Source organism: Haemaphysalis longicornis, unplaced genomic scaffold (genome assembly GCF_048455015.1).
Source record: "Haemaphysalis longicornis isolate Haplotype H1 unplaced genomic scaffold, Haemaphysalis longicornis Haplotype H1 scaffold_4, whole genome shotgun sequence".
Classification (NCBI taxonomy): Eukaryota; Metazoa; Arthropoda; class Arachnida; order Ixodida; family Ixodidae; genus Haemaphysalis; species Haemaphysalis longicornis.
This window is the reverse complement of record NW_027526361.1, coordinates 30,795,318-30,819,569: the sequence shown is the minus strand read 5'-3', so window position 1 is coordinate 30,819,569 and position 24,252 is coordinate 30,795,318. Positions and strand designations below refer to the sequence as shown.

General features: G+C 47.3%; 1 protein-coding gene across 1 annotated transcript in view; it reads left to right on the top strand.

Moving 5' to 3' along the window:
- The first annotated feature begins 418 nt into the window (after window positions 1-418).
- The window catches only part of LOC144178446 (uncharacterized), an 83,922-nt gene continuing 60,088 nt past the window's right edge, over window positions 419-24,252 (top strand). The window contains exon 1 of the mRNA XM_077706306.1: window positions 419-777. Coding sequence (XP_077562432.1) covers window positions 729-777 — 49 coding nt within the window. The 5' untranslated portion in view covers window positions 419-728. The remainder of the gene's footprint in view (window positions 778-24,252) is intronic.

The following is a 24,252-nucleotide window of genomic DNA, read 5'->3' as shown; positions in this document are numbered from 1 at the left end:
CGGGACAGATTTCTGACGTCTGGTTGAAATGGGCGATGCAGCACCTGCGATAGAACATCGCAGCGAAGACGGCACAGCCGGGCGGCCCACCTGCGAGTAAGGACATAGCTTAGCGCTGGTGTCGCGTCGTTCCGCTGGAAGAAGCGCGGCAAGAGCGGCAGCAGCAGGCAAACGAACTGCATCGGCGCCGCTTACGTGTTGCCGCTAAGGCCCCCGATCCAGCGTCGCTGCCCCCGACGAGTTTCTTTTCCTCCGTTGCGAGCGGACAGACGAACGGTGGGGGCCTTTCTTTTTGCCGGTCCCGCGGAAATGGGTCACATTCGTCAGGGCGCGCATGCGCGCACCGCTCCTGTCTGGCCCATGGGAGTCATCCCAGAGGGGACACAGTAACTGCACGCCCGGGCGAAAGCGAACGACGCGGGTGCCGTCGTCGTCCTGGTGGTTCCGCGCAGCTTTCCTGGACGCAAGTCGCGGCTTCTCTCTCGCCACTCTCGCCGCCGCCGCATCTGCGAGGAGAGCCCGTGTGTGTGCGTGCGTGCGTGCGTAGAGGGAGGGAATGAGAGTGGCGATGCTCTGCGACTTGGCAGCAGCAACTCCGATCCGGCCGAACCACCTGTAAGCCTGCCAGCGTGTTGTTCGGCCGGCCAGCAGCAATCCGCCGTCAGTCGGCAAAAGGGGGGGTCCTTACCAGGGCTGCGTTTTGTGCCCGTCGCTGTGCCAACCTCAGGATGAATGTCTGGATAACCCTGTTCGCCCTGGTCGTCACTCTGCACACCGGTGAGTGGTAGCCGCTGCTGGCCGCGACCAATGTGCTCATCGTACCGTCGCCGCCCGCTCGAAACGTGAACACGGGCACGTGGACACAAATTGTCCGCGGCCGGACCATATGGTGACCCTCTCCCTCGCATGCGTGAGGCGCCGCCCGCTGAGGAGGTTCGAATCTGTGTCGCCGGCGTGTCCCTTTTTTTATTTGCTTTGGTGCCGTCTGGATTTTTTTCCGAGGGCTTCACTCTGCAGGGGGTCCACCGACTGCTCTAGTTTTGCGGCGCTTCCGAGATGATGTCACTCCTCAAACACGGGTTTCAGCGCATTGTGCTGGGACACTGGCTTGACCGAGTTGATTTCGTCGGAAAACTCGGAATGCGCAGTTGCCGAAAAGAGGGTCCCGCTCAACGCGCCCGGAGAGGGCGGGAATTGTCTCACTTCTTCGTGTGCTGGTTTCTTTCCTTGAAAAGCGCCCGGCCGGGAACAATGCCCGGGGCGGCTGAGGTAGCTGATTGGCACAAAGCGAGGAAATGGACATGTCGTTTCGTATGTTTAGGTGTTGTGGTGCGTGCAGTCCAAAAATAATGGTCGGCGGACCAAAATAATATCTGCAGATTTTGTCAGTTACATCTAACACCTGTCGCAGTGTACGAAAACGTCATACAGGTGAGTGCATAGCTCCGCACGTAATTTAACTGAAATTATAGCAACTAGAAAATTATCGATGCTTTACTCCGTGAAATTACGCTAACCTTTGAAAATGAATTTAGAATTAAGCTCTACTGTATTCAATATTTGTGTTTCAATTTTGCATTGCATTCCTGCGTAAGGGGAAGCATTAGAAAATCTGTACTATCCATTCCTAAAGGAAGTTGAGAGAAGCGCCAGAACTTTCTCACATCAAAAGTGCGTGGAACGTGCGTCAAGACCTTCGCTAAAAGTGCGCCCAATCGTTCATCAAACTTTCAAAGACCCAAATCGCAAATGAAGAACGAACCTATCAGACGATTTTTCGCGCACAAACTAAACACCTCTACGAACTATCTAAATGTATACCGATACCTGGTTTATGAGGTAAAGGTATACTATAGTACTCCTTTTTTTTAATCGATGCGTGTAATTGTCTTATCCAGAACTATTCCGATTTCGTAATTTTCAAGTAACCCTTCTGACACAATGGCAGCCCGGTTTCACGCACGCGCCGTTTGTGCAGATATCTTATCAGAGCTTTTCAATCGACCAACCGGTCTATGGGGAAATGAATTAGTTTTTTGACAGGACGTTATCGGTCTCACTATGAAAGCTTCGTTTTAAAAGTGAAAAAAAAAAAGCGACATAAGAAGAAGGCTAAAGCTAAAAGCCAAAACAAATTTGTTATCAGAAGGATGAGGTCGCACTGCACACGCCCCTTTAACATAGATCAGGTAAGTACACAGTACTGTTTCAATAATCAACGCCTCGAAACTTTGACCCCCGATACATTTGCTGTCATGATCACTGGCCGGGCTAGTTTAGGAAATGGACGCATGGATAATAATAAAAAAAAAAACCCCTTCGGACTCAGGAATTCGTCAGGAAAGGTATTCGTAAGTTTCGGAGGAGAAAAAATAACTTCAACGTGTTTATTCAACTCGCAGAAAGCTCATATCCTTGCCTATATCCTGCGCATTCTATTTCGGTTTTTGTGCTGTAATGATGAGCAACTTGACAAGAAAATAGTACAAGGATTAGATTATTATCAGATATATCCTTGTGGGTCTATTGCAGAGGGCGTTTTCAGGACACCACTTTGATGTTCCGAGTGCTAGCCATTCGGATTAGTAGGTCAGTTTTCAGTGCGTTACCTGCTTTCTCGGCGCATCCGGCCTTGGGTGTAATTTTTAGAATTTTTTTCGTTGAACTTTTTTTGTTTGACGAAAAAATAATTCCGCCGAGGCGTGCATAAACTACCCTCGTCGCATCTTCTGAAGAAGACGCATTGCCCTTTTTCGGCCGCTGGCGTCTCGACTCGTTCGCTACGCCTCCGAAGAGCTCCGGGAAGTGGCGAAGAGCGCTGGCGTTTCGTCCTTGAATGATGCGGCAGCTCCAGTGGGTTCAGCGTGAAAGGATACCGTTACAGCGCGTCGCATTAAAAGGAAAGAAGAAACACGAAAAAACGGCGGGGAAGACGATCGGCTGTCCACAACGCCAAGGTTACTCATAACCAGCCCTACCTGTTTGCAACCCGCGCATCTCCGACGCCGTAGATATGGTGACACCGCCCAGCATATTCATCCGTTTTTTTTTCTTCCCTACATTGGCTGCGTGACAGAAAAAGACAAAGTTATTTTTTGCCTCTTCTGCTTTTTTTACACGTCCTCACTAAGCCCACGCTTTTATAACGGGTCCTGGTTGGCGCGCTTGCACGCCGTCGTACTTTCTGCTATCACCTGAATCTCGCTTACATGAATGTGACTTGTCCGGTGGCGGACCCGAATGGATGTTTAATGGCTTCAGCCGCCTTTCAGAGGCGTCTTGCAGCAACCAGCATTCCTCATTTTTGAGTGGTTGCGCCAGCTCGCGGGAGGTGATTAGCCACAAGTTTATTTTTGTGCTCGGTTGTGCAAGTTTATTTTTGTGTTTATTAAGTAACTCGGGGGACGAATTGCAAAGCATGATTACCGCACTGGACAAGCAGAGTAGAATCGTGGGCCTGAAAGTTAATATGCAGAAAACTAAAGTAATGCTTAAGAATTTCGGGGAAGCACAGCGGTTTCAGATAGGTGGTGAGGCAGTAGAAGAGGTGAGCGAATATATCTACTTAGGTCAAGTAGTGACCTAGGATCCCAACCAAGAGACAGAGGTAATTCGAAGGATAAGAATGGGGTGGAGTGCATACGGCAGGCATTCTCACATAATGAATGGCAGCCTACCATTGTCCCCTAAGGAGGAAGTGTATGACAGCTGCATCTTACCGGTGCTCACCTACGGGGCAGAAACTGGAAGGCTCACTAAGAGGGTTCAACTTAAATTGGGGATAACTCGGCGAGCAATGGAACGGAAGATGATAGGTGTAACATAAAGGGACAAGAAGAGAGCGGAGTGGGTCAGGGAACAAACACGTGTAAGGACATATTAGTAGAGATTAAGAAAAAAAATGGACGTGGGCAGGGCATGCAATGCGAAGGCAAGATAACCGTTGGTCATTAAGGGTAACAGAGTAGTGGATCCTTAGAGAAGGCAAACGTTGCAGGGGTTGGCAGAAAGTTAGATGGGCAGATGAGATCAAGAAGTTTGAGAGGATAAATTGGTCGCAGTTAGCACAGGACCGGGATAAATGGAGATCCATGGGAGAGGCTTTTGCCCTTCAGTGGGCGTAGAGAGGCTGATGATAATGACGTCATCTTTCGAGGGCAAGGAATTGACTCTGCTTGCGCGCGATAGACGCGGTTGGAGATCTTTGGGAGAGGCCTTCATCCTGCAGGCAACACAACTAGCATGCTGATGATGATGATTATTGTGAAGAAGACGATGACCGCGGTGCCATCTGTCTACTTACCTCCGTGAGACGAAAGAGAAAGAATGGAATGGTATTTTGCGGCTAAGCGTTCAGTTCGACATACGGTAATCGGCAACGGTCGACGCTGGCTGTAATGGTGAGACCGGCCGATAACCCTGACACACTGGCGCCGAAGGCATTTTTCCAGAGAAGGACACGTTCTTGAGCGGAATTTCGTTAGGTAACGCAAGACTACGAGGAATATTGTGTGCGCCACGCCCTGTTTTTGGAAGATAAATTTCCCGTATGACCTTTAGCTTTGAAGGCGTGACCTCGTACAGCGGCGCTTTAGATTTTCCAGCAGCATCGTCTGACCGATTAAATCCCTGTGTAATATGTAGCTGAATAAAGAAAGAACTAGTAAGAGTTTGTTCAGCGTTATTCATTTCCTTGTGGGGTCACGTTCTCTCTTTTTTTAGTCATAGTGCCTGCCGTTATTACAAGCCGAACGATAGCACCGACTGCGCATCTGTTATATCCCTATTTCACAAGGCTGTCAGTTGTGATTTCCTTCAAGGGATATTCCTCTGACAAATCCATTTTGATGGCGAACGGAAAATGGAAATGAAAAAGACACTACCATTTTCATCTTATTGAACGAACTTTGAGTGTTACAAAGAGATTTCTCGACATAAAATTCCAGACAAGCAAGCCGGGCATTGTTGGATGCCAAGAACAGAAGCGGGACGTTAACGCGGTCATTTTTTCTGGTCTACGTCGCACGATTGATTTTGAGGGCTTCGTACAGAACCATTTGTTTCGGCCGCTTAGGTTCAGCATCGATCACGCTGGTCTTGGAGAGGCCACACTCCGCAAATGGGCACGGGAATAACTCTTTCCCGAAAGCGAGAAAGTACGAGAAAGCGACGGGATTGCGCTTTCGGTATGCAGCTCCACTGGCCAAACCACCGCCACGAAGAGGGGTTGATTCTGACTGCTAAAAAAAAAAAAAAAAAAAAAAACCGGCCCACGGGGCTTTTAATCGGCTTTGCACTCAGGCCTGCACGAAAGCGCGTGTGCTCCTCTTCCTGTTTATATTAGGCGTGATCTAGATTTAGCGAGCTCTTTGGCTTGCTCCATATTTTTTCTGAGACTATCAGTTTGTCCGTGATTATCCAGGGTTAGAAGGAAAAAGCCTTCAAATCTACTTTTCCTGCCCAGAGTTAGAACGCATCCTGGATAGTTTTTGCTAACATTTGAGGATTATATGCTTGTTAACTTCCCTAACGTCGGCCAGTGAGGCTTAGTCAATATGTTCTGGTAGCGCGCATATACCTATGTGGGTTTAGGCCTACTACCCCCCCCCCCCCCCCCCCTCACTCAAGGGGCGACCAGTATGCACAAGATGTAATTGGCGCGCTTCACAGAGAAGCATACGCCAGGTGCTGTCAACACTTTCAAGCTCCGTCGCAAATAAACGTGCAAATGCCTACGCAAGAAGAAAACAACCCCGTGTACTCGCACTTTTTCGAACATGCAAGCTGGCGTGTTGGGTCGCTGAGGTAAGGAAAAGGAGCGGGGAAAGATCTACCTCCGCATCTCCCAATTTCGAATTATAATCACAAGAAACATGATTGCAGCAATGCGAAAGGAGAAAAAGAGGAATATTATGCTACGTGTTTTTTTCTGAACGTGGGCGGCACCAGTGTTGGTGCATGTGCGCGTGCAAATGCGTGAGTGCGTGCGTGCCTTAGCGCATTTACGCGTGTGTGTGTGTGCGTGAATGTGTGTGAGTGAGTGGGTGAGTGAGGTAGGGAGGGAGGGAGGGAGTTCTTGCAAACGCAACGCTGCCAGCAGAACTTCATCCTCAACAGTATGATTACTTCAAAGCGACACCCGGAATACTTAGACCCACACTCTCTCACTCATGCTGGCGGACTTTGAAGGCATTAAGGGACTCACCTGATCACATCCCTATGGGGCTCGTGTACTAACAAAAAAAGTTTAAGAATACGTGAAAATGTTCCTAACGGCCTAGTTTACTTCTTTCAGAGATATATGAGTCCTTTAGTGGGATAAAAAAGCAAACAAAAACACATTTTGGTTTACCCAGTTTTTAATAGATGGCGTTAGCTGTCTAGCAAGCAAGAGTTTTAATTTTTTTATTTCAGTAGGGAAGTGACATATCGATAACATAAACAAACTAAGCCGTTGTGAACGTCGATATGCATTTGTAGTGCACGATGTTTTTAAGTCCGTGGCTCATGAAGCAGTAAGTCTCATGGGAAGGTTAGCAGGTGAGACCCCCTTAATTCTTATGCTGCGTTCCGATTCGCGGACAGCTTGGTAGACAGCCTACGAAGCAGTCTAACTAGACGTCTAAAGGAATAAAATTGGAACGGCGACGCGGTCCCAAACGCCTATGCCAAACGCAACACCAGCGCAGACAACAGCCTCGTAGCAGACATGTTGAGAAACGCGAGCCGCAGGTTTCGTAAATAGTATTACCGTTATTATTACAAACATTACGTGATATAAAAATAAAACAAAATCATCCTTATCAAGTAAATTATACTAAATACTTCAATAAAAGAACAACTTAGTTTGTAAAAAATATTATTACGCGAAAAAGTAACGCTGGCGTCGTTTTTCAGTTTAGACAGGAAGGTAGCCTGCATCGTTGCTGACTTCGGTGCTGTCTCCTCGAAGCAGTCTTCGTTGACTGCTTCGTTCGAATTTGAACGGGGCTTAACATGGCGTACTGTCCGCGAAGACGGCAACGAAGCTGTCTAAAGGGTGGATTGGAACGCACCCTTAGTGTTTCATTCGTCATTAAGTTACATGTTGTTGTGCACAAATGGCACGGACAGTTCACCCGCAACCTGTGATCAAGAGAGTGGCTAAATACAGGAAAAGGTTATGCCAACCGGAAAGAGAAGGCTTTGCATTTACTCACTTTTCGGTTTCGTGCGAGACCTTGATAACTGTTGCCGGGAAGAGAGTTCTCCGCATAGAATGGCAAGCTATTCGGAGTCGCTTTTCGGAGCGAGGCTGGCCAACCTTTTGTTCTGGCTTCCAGGTTGGGAGCTAGGGGCGCTCAATTCACGTATATATCGCTTCTTCGCCAGTGCCGCCAACTCATCAAGGGCCCCGGGCGTCGTCGCCCAGAGGAGTCAGCAAGCGCGTTTGCGGGGGTCCCATTTTCGAGCCACCGATATTACTCCGGGGCTCTTCATAGTGAAACTGTTTCAATTTTCTCCTTGAGCGAGTTCGCCAGAAGTAATTATCGAGAGCCTTTGCTTAGAATCCTCCCTTCTGTTTTGTCATTGTCGACTTTCTGTTTTGCTTCGCTCGATTTGCAGGAAGTCAGGAATAAAAACAAAGTAATAATATGAATAAAGGTAAAATAATTTGCGCTAATGCTTTCCGTTGCCGAATGAACGCTGGCGATTTTTTAGCGCCTCTAACCACGGTATTAATGGCTAAATAAGGCCCAGGCTTCATCAGGACTTTACGCTTGATTATATAGAAAGTGCGTGGCGAGGGCTGCGAAAATCTAAATTGCGGTATTTAGTAAACACAGAACTAGCATACTCACGCTCGCAAAAAAGAAATGACGGAACAAATAATAGAAACATACGTAGACCAGTAAACTGACTTTCGAACGTTCAAAAGGTAAACTGGCAAAAAATGGCTGTGTAATTGTCTAACATTTGGTTCGTTTATGTTGTTTTCTATTTTAGAATACGTGTTTAGTTGCCCGAAGGTGTATAATTACTCTGATTTCACAGTTATTGGGAACGTCGTTACGATAAGCTGGGTCACTTCCAGAACTACTGTGTTCGGCCAGCGCTTCTTTATTTTTTCCCTTGCACATTTCGGGATGCCGCAATGGACGGCATCGCGGCGACAACACAAGTTGACAAGTGCTTAGAACTTGCCAAACAGATTAAATTAAATGATGTTTCATTTTACGAAATCAAATATTCTGACATCTGGTGCTGGTATGCGTCCGAAAAGCGATCGTTTGGCTGAAAATGTAACTGCAATATTTTAAACAGAATTGCGGCCATTGGGCGGGTATAATGGTGTTGCCGGCACAGTTGCCGATGCCATTACGTGCCCCTTGGTAGGCCAAGATTTAAGTCTTGCGCTGTTCAACGCCGCTGCCTCCGCGAGGCACACAGCTGGCTCTTACGTATAAACGACGAATACGCACCTAATCGGGCTACCATGCGTCTGAGTAAAGAGCGCATATCTTCGACCAAGGAAAAGAAGGAGAATCAACAAAACACAGATAAGACGCCCAACTAGTTATTTGTTTTGGAAAAAACTCGGACTCCTTCGCAGTTGAGTTGCGAAGACTGATGGAACTTGTGGTCTCCACTAGCTTTAGCTTGACTTTTCTTACGCCGGCCCATTTTATCGGCAGATCGGACACTGATTCCGCCAAACGCACCCCGTACCTCCCAACTAAGAGAGCACCTGCACGTCAGCGCTTACTTTATCACTAGGCGCAGCCAATCCCCGACGCGCATCTCGCCACCTGAACATCTGTCCACTTCAATTCAGCCAAACCCCATAGCCAACGCCCGCGCTACGAACCCAAAGGAAATGCTGCGCGCCCGGGGTGCGACGATTTTTTAATCGGATGTACGCCGCTTTTATGACGCAAGTGACCCAGGTTCGGTTCCGATCACGGGAAGCGTTTGTTTTCCCCCCGAGACGCACAATCCCCACACGTGCTCGTCGGCTCCTTGCCTCCTCGCCACTTTCCCTCACACTTCTTGGCCTAGCATAAATTTACTGCGGCGAGTTTTGAGTGACGCCCGGCACGGAAGGAACTTAAGCTTAAACAGCTCCGCTGTTAATATCGCGTGTCCCGCTTATGGTCACTAGATCCAACGGGTGATTAGATCCAACGAGTCAGGAGATCCACTAGGCCACGTGATGCCCGAGTCAGAAGATCCAACGAGCCAAGAGATCCAACCGAGTCACTAGATCCAATGGGTCACTAGAACCAACGAGTCAGGAGATCCACTAGGTCACGTGATGCCCGAGTCGTAAGATACGAGTCAAGAGATCCAACCGAGTCACTAGATCCAACGCGTCACCAGATCCAACGAGTCATTACACCCAACGGGAAGAACCGCGCATGCTTGTCTTTCTTGGGATTGGGTGCTCATTGCGTTTATCGGTTTGCTTTTGTTGACTAGACTCGGAATCCCCGTATCCTACGCCTCCGAGTTGCAGGGATCCGGAAGTTCCCACCACCGGGTTCAGACTCCGTTGCTTTCGAACCCTGCCCCGGAGGGAGTAGGCAATTTGGCCCTCAAACTGGAGGTGGTGGAGAAGAGTGGAAGGGGTGGGGGGGGGGGAGAGACTGGAGGAAGGGAGGAGACAGAGTGAGGCTGGGTGTGAACTGAGGGGGGTTCCCGCTCTACTTGCGCGAGGTAAATTCAGTTCACCAACACAGATCTGCCCCACACGTCTCTCTGGGAGCTTGATAACCGCAAAAATACCCCGTCCTAAGAAGCTGCTCACCCAGGCTCAGTTCCATGAGCGTGCTGAGGCTGCCAAGACGCCGTTATGCTGCCAAGACGCGTGACGCTCGGGCTGCCGTGCACGAACGAAAGTGGAACGTCATGCGGGAACCAAGACTCTACCAAACGCCTCAAGAACGGGACGCCGTTCTTCTGGAGCGGCGTCGAAGGGAAGGGCAAGCAGCAGCAGCAGCGAACGCCTAGGTGGCTTCGGACCACCCCACCGAGAAGCAATCCCCTATACCGCCAGTTCGGGACATCATTTAATGTCTGAACCAAGCTCTGGTTCATTTCAGACTTCCACCCGATCCATGATTCGTAGCGTTATTATATTACTAAATAAAAAATGCGTCGATAACTTCGGGCTCAACTGGAGTTGTGACAGCCTCAATTTTGCAGCGTGAGCTATACACTGGCCGAGGTTGAGCAGTTTCGCGTGGCTCCTGGAGAGCCGTGCTGCGCATGCGCGAGGAGCAGTGATGTCTCACGGCGCACAGCTGGCGCGCTGGAGCCGCCGCCGCCGCGATTGGACTGGATTGGATTGGATTAAATTGTATTGGGTTGGATTGGACAACGCTTTAGCAGCAGTATGGATGAAAATCAGCTAATCCTAGACAACCAGGAAACCTAAGAATAACCAGCTCAACCTTAGCGCACGCTAGGTATATCCTGGCATAGCCGAGTTAAGGCACTGCTAATTGTTTTGTTTTAATGCTCTAGAGTTCTTTCTATTTTAGTTATATTTTGCTCAGTGCCAACATTTGTGTAGGCCCCGCGGAAGGCACTTTAATGAAATGCGACGGAAATGGGGCGGGCTAAAACAGAGTGCAACAGCCATTTTCTCGAATGCCGCTCACTCTGGCGCCCTGTCTGACAGAGCATGTCATCGATCTCCTTGTAATGCGAAACCTGAGCCGGTTACGCAAGTTAAGTTTGCCATGTTTCCTCCCGTAAAATGCCGCAAGAGCGCCCTGCTGTAAAGCAGAGAACGCGAGCGTGTCGGCGACGCAGCGAGTAACCTAATAACACCCCCAGTTACACGCAACCACAGGCGACGTCTCTAATGGAATAGAGGGCACCGAAAGCTTTCGGTTGCGCAAATAGTCGTCGGAATGGAGACACGCACGGCTGGAAACAAGGCTGTACACGACGTGTCACACAATACGCCTGCCCTCGCGCCCAGGCGTAACGCTGTTTGTCGGGTGCCAACATCGAAAAGGCAAATAGGGATAAGTGCGATTCTGACGCTCGACTTCGGAGCGCTTCGCCAAGAACTACACTCTCCCCGGAGTGAGTTAAAAGAAATACGGGACTAATGAGTTAAAATTGCGCGCTCGTTCTTAAGACAATTAGATCATTAGCATGCGGAATTGCCCGGCCTCTTAGCAGCGTTCTTTACAGATTTGGGGGCTCCTAAGAGCGCTTTTTTCCCATCAGTTTGATGGCGGGACCGGACGAGATTTCTTTCGCAAATAGCAGCGGTGGCGTCGCGCCCAGAGAAGAGAGGCGCTGCGCACGGCACGCCTTCCATTCGTGGAGCCCTGTTAGCCGTTCTGGGAAGCAGTTTGCTCTGCGAATTACTCGTGCGCTGCGCGCACTCGTCTCCCTCTTCCCTTGCTTTGTTTGCGACATTCTGCGCACGCACGGTCGCCCGCTCGGTTCGTTTTGTTTCACTTCTGGAGTGCCCGACTTATGGTCTTGATGCACTGCTTCGTTCCGGAAAGCGCTGGGTATTGCAACGTTTAACAAGAGGCCGAAACTGCCGAAGTCGGAGTGAACGATAGAGGAGAGGGAAGTTAGTGCTGGCAGCGAGCAGTTGGCAGAACGCAAGCGACGTTTGGCACGTCTCACGGCTGCGCTCAGGCTGCCAAAGGGTCGAGTGTCAATGAGGCGTGTCTCTCGCCGAGTGGTACACGATTATTCATCGTATCAACGGCTACACTCGTAGCCTGGCGTCTAACGTACTGGTGGCTAAGGCGTTGTGCTGCTGAGCACGAGGACGCGGGTTCGTTCCCCGGCCGCGGCGGCCGCTTTTCTGATGGAGACGAAAAGCAAAAACGCCCGTTTGTGCGAGATTTCGGCGCACGTTAAAAGATCCCCAGGTGGTCGAAATTAATCCAGAGTGCTCCACTACGGCGGGCCTCATCGCCTGTGTTGCGTCGATGCGTTAAACCCTACAATCAATCAATCAATCAATCAATCAATCAATCAATCAATCAATCAATCAATCAATCAATCAATCAATCAATCAATCAATCAATCAATCAATCAATCAATCAATCAATCAATCTAACGTACTGATTTCCAGCATCTAATTCAAAGCGTTCGTGCACAAATAAAGCGGGCAAAACAACACATATGAGTCGAGCTTAGCGATCCGGGAGACATATAGTGCCTTATTGTGCAAAAAATGAGCATTGTTGCTCGGCACAGCAAATGGCCGTAGCCGTAGTATATATATATATATATATATATATATATATATATATATATATATATATATATATATATATATATATATATATATATATAAAAACTTGATATTTGTGCCGAATCGTGTATGTCAACTAGTTTCGATTAAGTAAATGGCCAGTTTTGAAAGAAAATCGGGTATATTGGAGTTAGTATAGGGAATGAAGTAAGTAGGAGGCGCCCGTGCTACCATACGCAACATCAGCACGTCTCCAAGGGCGGTTAGCCTAGTGAGTACATTCCTGACGTCATTCCGCGTGACAGGTGAACATGATGGTGCACCCCAACAGAACAGGTGCACCCCAGCCACAGAGAACTTTGATTCTGGGAAATCTGTGACGTGAAGTGCTGCAGCAGTCTGCCTGTCTAACTAATTCGCGTCGAAGGACTAAGAAAAGAAAGCAAAGAAAGAAAACCGACCCCTCCCTTAAAGAGAACAGGGGTGCGCGTGAAGCTTGGCACCGGTCCGCATAAACCAAACCAAAACTCAAAACCCCAAACCAACGATATGGACCTCGGCAACCTTCAAATTAGCCGCTCATCTCCCGGCATGCAGAGCAGCCAATCAACGGCAGCGTCTGTGCCAACGGCGCTGCGGTAAACAGACGTAAGTCGGCAGCGCGCCCATTTGAAATTGGCCGCTCATCTCCCGGCGTGCAGTGCGGCCTAGCAATGGCGGCTCCCATGACAACGAAGCAGCTCAAGGATCACTTTCAACGCTTTGCATATGAATACCGTGCACGAATGACACAGTCCGATAAACATCGGTTTCATAACGCGAGGAACCGACCAAGGGAAGTGTTTTTTATTGAGGTGATTGGTTTTCTGGAACACCATCGTGAGCTTCCGCGCCCCAAGTGAGTCAATACAAGCTTCGCTTGAAAACGTAAACACGATGCAGAGGTAAAGAAGCCCTAGATAAGTACTGCAAGGGGAACCCGTGATGATTTCTCCTTCAAAACATGTAAGCATACCTGATTGCCACAGTGAATTGAACAAACAAACGCGCGCACACACACATGCGTGTGTGGAGAGAGAGAGAGAGAGAGAGAGAGAGAGAGAGAGAGAGAGAGAGAGAGAGAGAGAGAGAGAGAGAGAGAGAGAGAGATTGTAGTGGCCATTGACAATCACAAAGCGGTAGAATAATTGTGATAGCACACCCAGGCCCGAAAGAGAACGCGTCCTTAAAAGTTCCTATATGCCTATATTGGAGGGATCTCTACAACATTTTTCGCTCTCCAACGTCAATCGCAGAGGTGTGGTAAGGTTAACCTGAAGCCACGCCCATAAACGTGGAGAAAGACAAATGCTAATATGGCTGGTATGGACCTAATCATAGTCCGAATGCATTCAGTTCATGCAGAAATTTAGCGTTATTGGTTCTTTCGAATAGAAGACACGACAAACGAAAAAAAAAAATCGTAACCGCAGATAAGACTTTCGGATGGTGCTAACCGCAAGAACAACCTACGGATGCGCTATACCAACAGAGGTTCGCTGGGTTTGACACAAACCCGTTCGTATCAAAAGAGATTGGGTAAAGTAAACGCACCACACGTAGGGAAGTGAGATTAAGGTATCCCAATGAGCTTACACTAGTCATGCACTTAACTGTGTCGCGGATCGCGATACTACACTATAGATAAGGCAGACGGATGGCCTGAAATGCTTTTATCTAGTTTGAGATCTGGTTGCACGTTCGGGAATTTTACCTGGCAACTCTTTCGGTGACAACATTTACGAGTTTGACTTGTACCGGCATGGTCTACGTCAAGGCCAAAAAGGGCACGAGAGACGTTTAAAAATCTTAAAGCGAAACCCGATGGATGGATAGAGGCAACTTTATTGATAGCCTGCAGATCGAGGCAGCTTTACATTCGAAGTGTGCCACGGAGCCGGTTTGTGTAACGCAGGCATTTGTGAGAAACAGTAGCTTTGATTTTAGTTGTTTTAAGCGCTTATTACGTGGTAGTTTTCTGGTTTAACAAGATTTGTAAGAGATAGAAACAGGTGTCTTGCGTATATGCTGGCTTTTCCACTCTTTTTATAGGGCTAGGTCAGCTCGTCTGCAGTTTTGTTGTACGTGGTTTGTGACGAGCCACGTCAGCCTAGTTGAAAGTACTAATGGAAATAGTCGAAATTATCGGCAAGGTCGAACATTCTTTTAAATGCTGCAACAATACCTCTGCGTCTGGTTCATTATGCGGGTCAGAAGGGCAGCGCGAAAAGCACAAATTTGAATGAGAAGGAACATTTGTCGTAAAAAAAGACGCTACTAGTGACAAAAATTATGGCGTATACGAGTAAGGAAACCTGCCGCACTCGGCACGGCACATCATCATTCCAGGTGCTGGCCTTGTTAAAAAGCGGAGGGAGGAAGCACCGTGGCATTTTAATGCGTTAGATTCTTTGCCGAGTACCCCCACAGCCAGTACCGTGTAACGACCTGCATTTCCACAGAAATGCAGAATCGGCGAGAGTAACACCTGTAATCGTTATAATAGCGTAAATGGAGATAATTGGTCGAACAGTGTTTTGAAAAACTAAAAATGAAAAAATGAACCTTTCACAAAATGCTTGGTTAAAATTAAAAAAATAATGTGCGTCTTAAACATCTTCCCCCAAAACCGAGGAATCAATGAAAAAAGTTTGCGAAATAATGTTGAAAATACGTATAAAAACAGCCTAAATGGACCAACTCTACACTACGTCTTGCAACTTCGAAAAAAAGACTTAATTGGCGAAGTAAAGTCACTTCATCGCTATAATGGTATATACTTACATCACTCTCGAGATGAAACAAAAGAAAACTTAAACGCAATAAAATAATCCAACTTCTTTCGCTACTCATAGCCATATTTAGCTGTAAAGAACTCACACTCTAGACGAACAGTATAAAAGAAGAGAAGAGTATTAGTAGATGATTTTCTGAATTTATGCAGATGTTTTCCTCAGAAATGTCGGGAGTTATTGTGTGAGCATTCCTTCGATATTTTTGAGCGAGAAAGGACTCGGATCTTGTAAATACTCCTTTAATTCTAATACTTTTATGTCAATAGGGTTATTCACAATTGTGTGTCTTTAACTCCAATTTGTCACATACGTGCCTGGTTTAGTAATATGCCATTTTTACAGCGGGCATGTTTTCTTATCCACGTTGTAGCGTGACTTCAAGGATTAAAACACATGTTGGTAGTACGCAGACTACTATAGTCTCGTCAGGTCTACTTCTCTAACTATGATAACGTCACCATATTCATTTTAAGGAATGCAGATATCCACAAGGGATAGAAAAACTAAATATAACCAGGCCTTAAGAGGACGAAATCTTTTGTCTCATTGTGCTCCAGTTACTCATGTTTCATCTGTCTTAATTATAAACAAGGTGCATTGAAAATTCCAATGCATTGCTGATCTTAAACGATGTGCGTTTTGCAAACTGAATACTTTAAATCGCCTTCGAATAATTTAGTTTGACCCTACCGCGAAATGGCAACAAAAATATACACAATATGTTGAAGCATTATAAACGTAGGCGTGCTCTGAGACGACGTTACTTATAATTGCCATATTTTCACACGATCGACCATGTAGGCGAGCTTTGCAGCTTTGGCTGATGACGCTTAAACGTATTACAAGCTTACTTTCAAGGACTCTGCCGGGTCGTAAAGATGGGCATGCGACCTTCCTCGGAGAGGCCAAGGACTTGGCACATCTGCGTGATGTTTTTATGACTGGACCATGGAACGTGCGTGCTGTTCATATACTCAAATGTTTCAGCCGCATACACAATTCACTTGGCGCCACCGCGTACGAGGCTTGCTTTTGCCTTGGTCACTAGGGCCTTGAGCCTATCTTGTGCAGCAGTAATTAAAGCGCTAAATGTTTAAAAGCAGTGAAGCAATGCCTTTCAGACATTTTCGCCCCGGAATATATCGATCGCGGAAAAATTAAGATGCGAAAATACTAAGTGACTTTTCTCAGCCACGCAACTATACACTTTTCCTTTATACGAGGTCGCTGCATTTTCAAAAGTGCGCTCAAGAGTGATCTATCAGTGACCGAGGCTCGTGGCCCCGAGGTACTGCTTCGTGATGTCCTGATTTTTTTTCTTTGTGCCGGCCTTAAGCCCTTTTCGCTTTGCCGCCCAACTTCTATACCTGGTTGATATGACTGTTGCTCCTCCTCATTTTAGGTCGAACCACGTTTAATTTTCATTCTCAGGCTTTAATTTCAGCTTCTGTGACTTTCACATTCTGTCGGATGGTTTCGTTCCTATTTCAACCTTTCTTTCGCATACCGTATACCTATGCACCGCAGTGCACGCTTTACTACGGTTTCCGTCCTTTTCACGCTAGAATACTTCGGGGGATCGTTTTTTCGCGTACAGGGTAGTGGATGCGACCGTAGTTTTGCCACTGAGCTTTCGAGACAACTGATTACAGGAACTCTTTCTGGACTTTCCCGCCTGCATAGATACTGTTGCAGCCTTCCTTCTCGAAGTCAGATTTCTCGTAATTTCCTGAGCCATTATACCTGAACCATTTCGTCTCCTTGGTTGTCGCACCGTCCACCTTCCCGTCGTCACATTTGAAATGATTGTTTCAGACCATGAGTTGCACTTCGCTTCTAATTATTCTCAGCCTTCCAGCTCTTGCACTGGTCCTCAAAGCTCGATGTTTTGATTGTGTGATTTCGTTCCACGTTGCACATAGGAGAATATCGTCTGCATATTGTCACGTATCGACATGCATGTGAATGAGTTTTTAATTGTAGACATTGCAGCCAAGACGACGACGACGATCGAGTGCTACCCGGAACGCATCATCATCAGTGGCTTGCTCTGGCAGCTCCAGCGCTTCTCGGCCAAGAGCGTTATTCTCCGCCGCTTCTATTAGCTTCTTCTAAGTAAATCTTACGAACACCCCTAAACGCTCATTTGCTGTACGCGTCAATATTTATGTGCTAAGAGACTAAATCTAAATCGCATGAGCGCTTAGTTCTTTACCTCGTAAGATCATGTCTGTCGTTTAGGAAACCTGAAAATCAAGGTCGCATAGCGAAAGAATGCCGGAAGACCTGCAGGAAAGATTGTTGCTTGCGAGCATGGAAAAGCGTCGCTAGGTGACATCGATCAGTGTCGGTGCGTGTTCCTGACGGCGGGAGTCTGAAACGCGTTGTATGGTACTTTGCTTCACGTCACCACTGGCACTCTACCCAGCACTGCATCTAAGTACACCTAACCCGGCTGGGTCAGTGAACATTAAGAACAGCGGGAGCTGTACGTGCCGATAGAGAGCGGCAGTATCAAGGAGGAGGTTAGCATCTACATAGCCAGGTACCGGCTGACGCGGGCTTATCTCCACGTGTTTATCGTCTCGCAGTAGTTTTAGAGACTGGACGCGCCAACTACTTCGACCGGCATCAATGCTCAGCTTCGCGCTCGTCGAGCTGAACAGCCTAAACGACGTCACGTTCACCCTAGCTGCGTTCGTGGGTATAGGCTAAACTAATTAAAAAAAAAGTTCAGAGACATTTAAAGAGATCCTGCAACACTTTCGATAAGCGCTTTCACTCTTTCCTTCGCGTCTGGAACCACTGCGAAAGCTATAGTTACCGCCAGCACAGAGCGGCACTGCCTGATTTGCTCGTCGCACCAGATACGCCTTCCACTTATGCTTCGTTCTTGTGGCTTTATTTTGTAAGTTGCTATCGAAAAGCGTTCATTGCTGCAACTGAAGGAAAACCGGCCGATAGCCGCTACATGGCCTTAGTGACGTAATTCGGGCCGTCGAAAAACGTCAAGGCTGGGAAAGAGAGAAAAATCTTTTGAGCGAGTTTTCAAGTTATCTGATGGGCATAGAGCAGTACTTTTTGGCTGAGGTACGCTGCTACCCCCTAATCTAAGTACTGGGCGTGTTGGGTGACTGCGTTCTGCAAGCACTTAAGATTTCAAAAAAAGTTGGAAAAAGTGTTGCAGGGTCCCTTTAAGACTACTTACATTCGGGAATACGAAAACAGCTAAGTTTTATTTCAAGCTGTGCTGTCCTCTATGTGTAATGGTAGGTTTGTCGTGATTATAAGAAAGTGTTCCACATGGCAACCACCGAGTGATTCTCAAGTCGACGGCATTACCGTGAACATTGCAATGTACCTACCTATTACAAAAGGGCTCGAGGGGAGTGGGTACTGCGTAAGTGAGAGCTAGAGGAAGTAGAAAGGTACTCGTCACCATATTCATCCTTCTCCTCTTCCGTGGGCCTCGTCCCTCCCTCTGAACTCTGCAAGCATAGAATGTGAAGGCGAGCGGAGTTCCAGGCCCCACACTGACGTACTGACGGACATGAAATTGTAGGGGTGGCTCTGCATATACTGCCGCATTCAGTGGGACGGCCGTAAGGTGCGCTATTTTGGCGTGCCACTGTTAAGTTCCGGTGGCGAGCAGCAAAGCACACGAATGCGTGCCGGCATCGTTAGCAGTTACATGATGTTGCGGCCGCTATTGCTGGTCGTCGAAGGGCCCGCAGGCTCACTCCGTGCACTCCCCGTGCCGTTACGTGACGTGCGGAATGCGAGGCGGAGTCGTCGTCGTCGTGTCGGCCGCTGTCTTCCCCGTCGACCCAGATTCCGTGCGTTCCCCGGAGACCGACAAGGAGACGCTCCGACCGTCGCTCTTGCCGCAATGCGTGGGGTGTGCGGAGGGGACAACTCCCAAGACCTCCCAACCCTCGTACAGGGCGTACCTTCTCTGGAGACGTCGCTGCAAGAAAAAAAAAAAAAAAAAATCGGCGCCCCTCTGGCGATCTGGAACGACCCTGGCGTGCCGCCGACCGTTTCGCTTGCTCGTTGGCTGGCAAGGACTGCCGACGTAAACAAAGCGGCTTCCGCGAAATGCCATCCGGTACGGGCGAGCCACATTCGCTACGTCATCGCCAGGAATGCAAGCGTTTAATGTTGCATTCCCCCTCCCAGGGAAGTAATTATGGGGCGATTGAGACAAATCGCTCCTGATCGGCCCGAATAATAGACACGTACGCCAACTCTAGAGCGCTGATGCAGCCGATGACTCTGACGGCCATTGCGCAATGACCGCATTTATTACACATGGTCATTAATCAATGGCTTTATACAATCATCACTGAGCCTTTGGGCCTTTTACTGAATACCTTAAATGAAGCTTGTATACCCGTGGAGCTCATCGTGTCCCGCGTTGCGGACAAACGAACGGACGGACAGATTTCGGTGGTGAGGGGGAAGAGGGGCAGTCGGCTGGAATGCTTACGCATTAAAAACGCGTAAGCTTTGCTTTTTGGAGTGAACTCGATACGTTGAGGTGGGCTTAATCTGGCGTACTGGTAAATTCAGAAGGAGTTCTGTAACCCTAACTCAAGTTAAGGATCGGCATATCTACAGCGTTTTGTTAGTTTCAAAAGATTTTGAACCAGCATTAAATGAATGATAAATAATCCTATAACTTCGAGTATAAGTTCCCGGAAAACAGCTTTCATGAATCCTTAAACGCTTTGTAAATTTAGTGTATTAATCACCACGGGGGGAATTAACTGGTCCCAGCAGCGGGACTCTCCTTCTCTCTCCTCCCTCTCTCTCTCTCGCACAGTCACGCACGCACGCCGGCACGCACGCACCGCGGCAGGCAGTATTCGAACCTGCGTATGGGAGATCAATGGAGTTAGAAATCGTTTGACCCACTCGGGCTACGACCGTGAGTTAGTACCCGAGAGTCAAACGGCTTACTCACTCGGCTGTGACTGTGTGGATAGAGATCACGCTACTTGCTGGACGACACAGACCACGTGATAGGGTACACGTTGCCCCTGCGGGCGCCTAGTCTAAGCGTGCGCGTTCCGTTCGGTCGTTCTGCTTCTTCGGTTTGCTTCTTCGACGCCTCTATAGCAACAAAGCGAATAAGAAGAAGCAAATAGGCTGTAATCATCGAGTTAAGCCGTCGTGACTGTCGTGAAGGTTGCGTACAGCTTCGCTACTTTCAATTGGTACGCGTTAGTGTGAGCTTCCTTCTTTTTTCTCTCTCTAAGGATTGACGGAATATCTGTGCATGCCTGCGATGTAAAAGAGAGTAATATCTGCCAGGACAAAGAGCGCTTCAGGTTTAGAGAAAATCAGATATTTCTACACGTAATCTCTTTCTTCGTGCTGCCACCTAGTGGGGTAATGTTCTGAGAGTAACAAAGTGCACTTGCACTATTCGTCAAGTAAGACAGGGATGGAATCTTTTTAGGCATCACAGCGTTCAGTACCCGAAAAACATACCCAGACATTGTAGCGCCTCGTTTCACAAACATGCTTTGGGGCAGAGGGACTCTGGCACGTGGAACGCACGTTGGCTGTCACAATCGCAGTCACGTAGCACGCGGGTGCGCATTCACCTCGCTTTTCGTTCCCGGATGACGGTGCGAACCGAAATCGCAGTGTTATCCCGAGACAGCTACGCCTGAAAGCACTGCGGCGTTCTGACGGAATGCTCATAAGTCAATGCACTTGGAGGAGGAGGAGTAGAGATTTTAAACATTTTCAAAATGACCATTTGGTGCAAGTTGGCAGGGGTACGTCCTGTGTGGGGAGACGGCGGGAGGACTCCGTTCCGGGGAGTACAGATCGGAAAGCAGTGGATACAATCAAAGAAAACAGCACAGTGCAAAAACTCTGCACTAGAACAGTAGAATGAACACTTCGATTATATTATAAGGACAGATCAAGGAAGCACACCTGGTACCGTATACAAATAAGATGTTGATTACATGAGACTATGAAAAGTAATCATACGTCTAAACAATAGATTGTTACAGTTGTATACTTATAGAAGATAAACAGGTAACATAGGTGATGCATACCACAATAAATTGGTTATTACATACAATGTTGAACACGAAAGAAAGTCAGTTAAGACTGGGTATATGTAACACAAGCAGTTTTATTTTCCTTTTGTACTACCAGATAATTTTAGAGTTATGGGCTTCATCAACTAAAGAGGGATGGCTGTTACAGAGAGATACAATTTGATTATGTACAGTTCGGCTATCATAGTCTGTGCGGGGCCTATGTCCAGCTAGGTAGATAGTACGTAAATTATATACAACCTCTAGTTTTAAATATTTGTCAAATAAGAGTGCAAAGTTATTCTTAATTTGTTGATGAAGAAAAATTGCTTAAAAGAAACTGTTTTGCAAAGGGTAGAGTTTTAGAATTAGAAAAATTGAGCTTTCAATTTGGGATATCGGGCATACGAACAACAAAACTTTCTTATCGAGGTACTGGAGCTGATCTGAGTCAGTTTTATTACCTTATCTCCATACTAAATGGCAATATACAAGGTGTGAATGAATAAGGGAAAATACAATTGTTTCTTCAACCACATTGATACGATCTGTCTGAGCTGGTAGATCAACCCGGTTGATCTAAATATTTTCAAGCAGACACGACTAGTTTAGGTCAGATTTTAAACAAACTTCAAGGAACCGACAAGTACGTGTGAACATAAGTTGGGAATGGTTAATTTGTAGTTTGACATTATCAGCGATGGCTTATTATTCGTAGCAGTAATCATGAATCATGAATACTCAGCCATACATTTAATTCACTAAGCCAACCATTAGCTTCCGCTTCTAGCAGTGCAAGGTCTGGACCTGAGAAGACAACATTTATATCGGCCGCGTAAAGAACAACATCCGGGGTTAAGGTAATATTGACGTTATCATAAATGTAGGCAAGGAAGAGCAACGGACTGAGACTGATCCCTGGGGAACTCCGTATTTTATGTCTCCTGCCTCTGACCAAATTTCATGAAGCTGTGTATATTATTTTCTTGTACTCAGGTAACTTTCTGAGTTGACCAGACAACCCACGAATTCTTGCACATGTTTGCAGAATGATGAAACGCATCTCAAACAAGCATGGGGGATAAAGGAGCCCAACCTCCTCAGGGTGTTTCAGGCCTTCGGTATAAGTAGGATCCTTTTCGTAGCCCCCTACATGAGGCTGACAAAATCCGAGAAGAATAAGTTGGACATAATAATAAGAAAGGGAATCAAATGTGCGCTAGGTCTTCCCCCCGAACACGTCAACGGCCAAGATTCTTAGTTTGGGTGTATCGAACACTTTAAATGAACTCATAGAGGCGGCAAATGCATCGCAACAGCAGAGACTGTTGGGCAGCAGGACGGGTCGCAAAATACTCGAACGTCTGGGATACCAGACCAGTGAACTAGCCAAAGATACACGCGAGATACCAAAGTCGATCAGGGAGAAAATTGAGGTAACACCCATGCCCAGAAACATGCATTCCGCGTATCACGAAGCTAGACGAAAGAGCAGAGCTAAAGCCCTGCAAACCAGATACGGTGGACAGACGGACGTCCTTTGCACCGACGCAGCGGCATATCAGAGTAAAACCGCTTACGCAGCAGTAGCGGTTACTGAAAGCGGGGTCCAAGTCTCGTGTTGCACGTTACTGAGTAGGGACACGACGGAGGCCGAGGAGGTAGCCATTACCTTAGCAATGACCCGGCCGGAAATTAGAACGATAGTGAGCGACTCTAAATCGGCCATCAGAAATTTCGACCGAGGGAGGATCTCCAGCGCCGCTTGGAGTATCCTCGCAAACATAAAAAAACTTTACAACCGAAGAGGTTGTAAACTTTACAACCATAACGTTAGTGTGGACACCAGCTCATCGGGGACTCATTGGGAATGAGAAAGCACATGCGACCGCCCGAGGTCTTACAGTCCGGGCGACCGCCGCCAACGCCGCCGCTGCTGATGTCCAGTCGTTGGCCTCAGCCTTGCATGCCGAACCTCCTTCCCAAATGACGGCGAACGAAGGGCCGAGTGACTACAGTGAAATTACGCAATATTATAGACTGAAGAGGAAGATACTACCTCCTGCGGATCCGCAGCTAAGTAGAAAAGAGGAGATTTACTGGAGACGTTTGCAGACGGGAGTTTTCCAGAACCCAGTCCTATATAGTAAGTGGCATCCCAAAGTCGTCGATCCAAGATGTAAGAAATGTAAGGGTCGAGCGGACCTCGTCCACATGGTGTGGACGTGTCCTTCGTACAAGAAACCGCACCGAAACGTAGCATCCTGGGAGGCACTACTCCTCAGCCGAACCTCCGAAACCCAGCGCAAGATCATCGGTCTCGCCCTAGAAGCCGCCAAGTACCAAGGGATACCGGCCGACTGATGGGGGGAGGGAGCACCTAACGCCCCTTTTTGACTGGTGTGTAATAAAGTTTTCACTGACTGACTGTACATTTGTAGTGTTTAGTTAAGGTGTCATGCTTGAAAAGCTTTTGGGAAATATATGAAAATACCGATCGTATACAGCTTCTGCTCGAAGTCTGAAAGTATTTCTTTTAATGTTAAGTTGAGCAGTTACACTTGGCTTACCCGTTTGATACCCATATTGCTGTTTACAAATCGCATTGTTGTCCACGAAAAAGCTGTTTATCCCTTTGTAAATAATGCGCTTAGCAGTTTTGGAAAAAAGTGGTAATACAGAAATCTGTCCACAGTTATTGAAGTCAGTTTTGTTGCCTCCCTTAAAAATAATTGTAACACGGGCAATATACATTTGCCAGGGAATATACCAGTAAAGAGCATTCTGTTACATATATAAGGGGGCCGATAATAACGTCAACAGCGGCTTTGATCGGTACAGGTGTAATATCGTCGTCCCCTAGGGAACAAGTGTTTTTTAATGCCTTTATTATTTGCGTGATTCCTTCTTCTGATGTATGCGTTAGAAACAAGGAATCGCTATATGTACGAAACATATAGGAATTAGTGAACTTCGACGATTGCCAATACTGAACGTTGTCGGTAGCGCTGGCATTCAAAAAATGTTTATTAAACTCAGTTGAAAGAATTTAGCCGGTGCAAGTAATTTCCTTTATGAATCGTTCTGAAAGTAATGGCGCTTTTCTACCGACTACAAGTTTATTGAATTCTTGCCACAA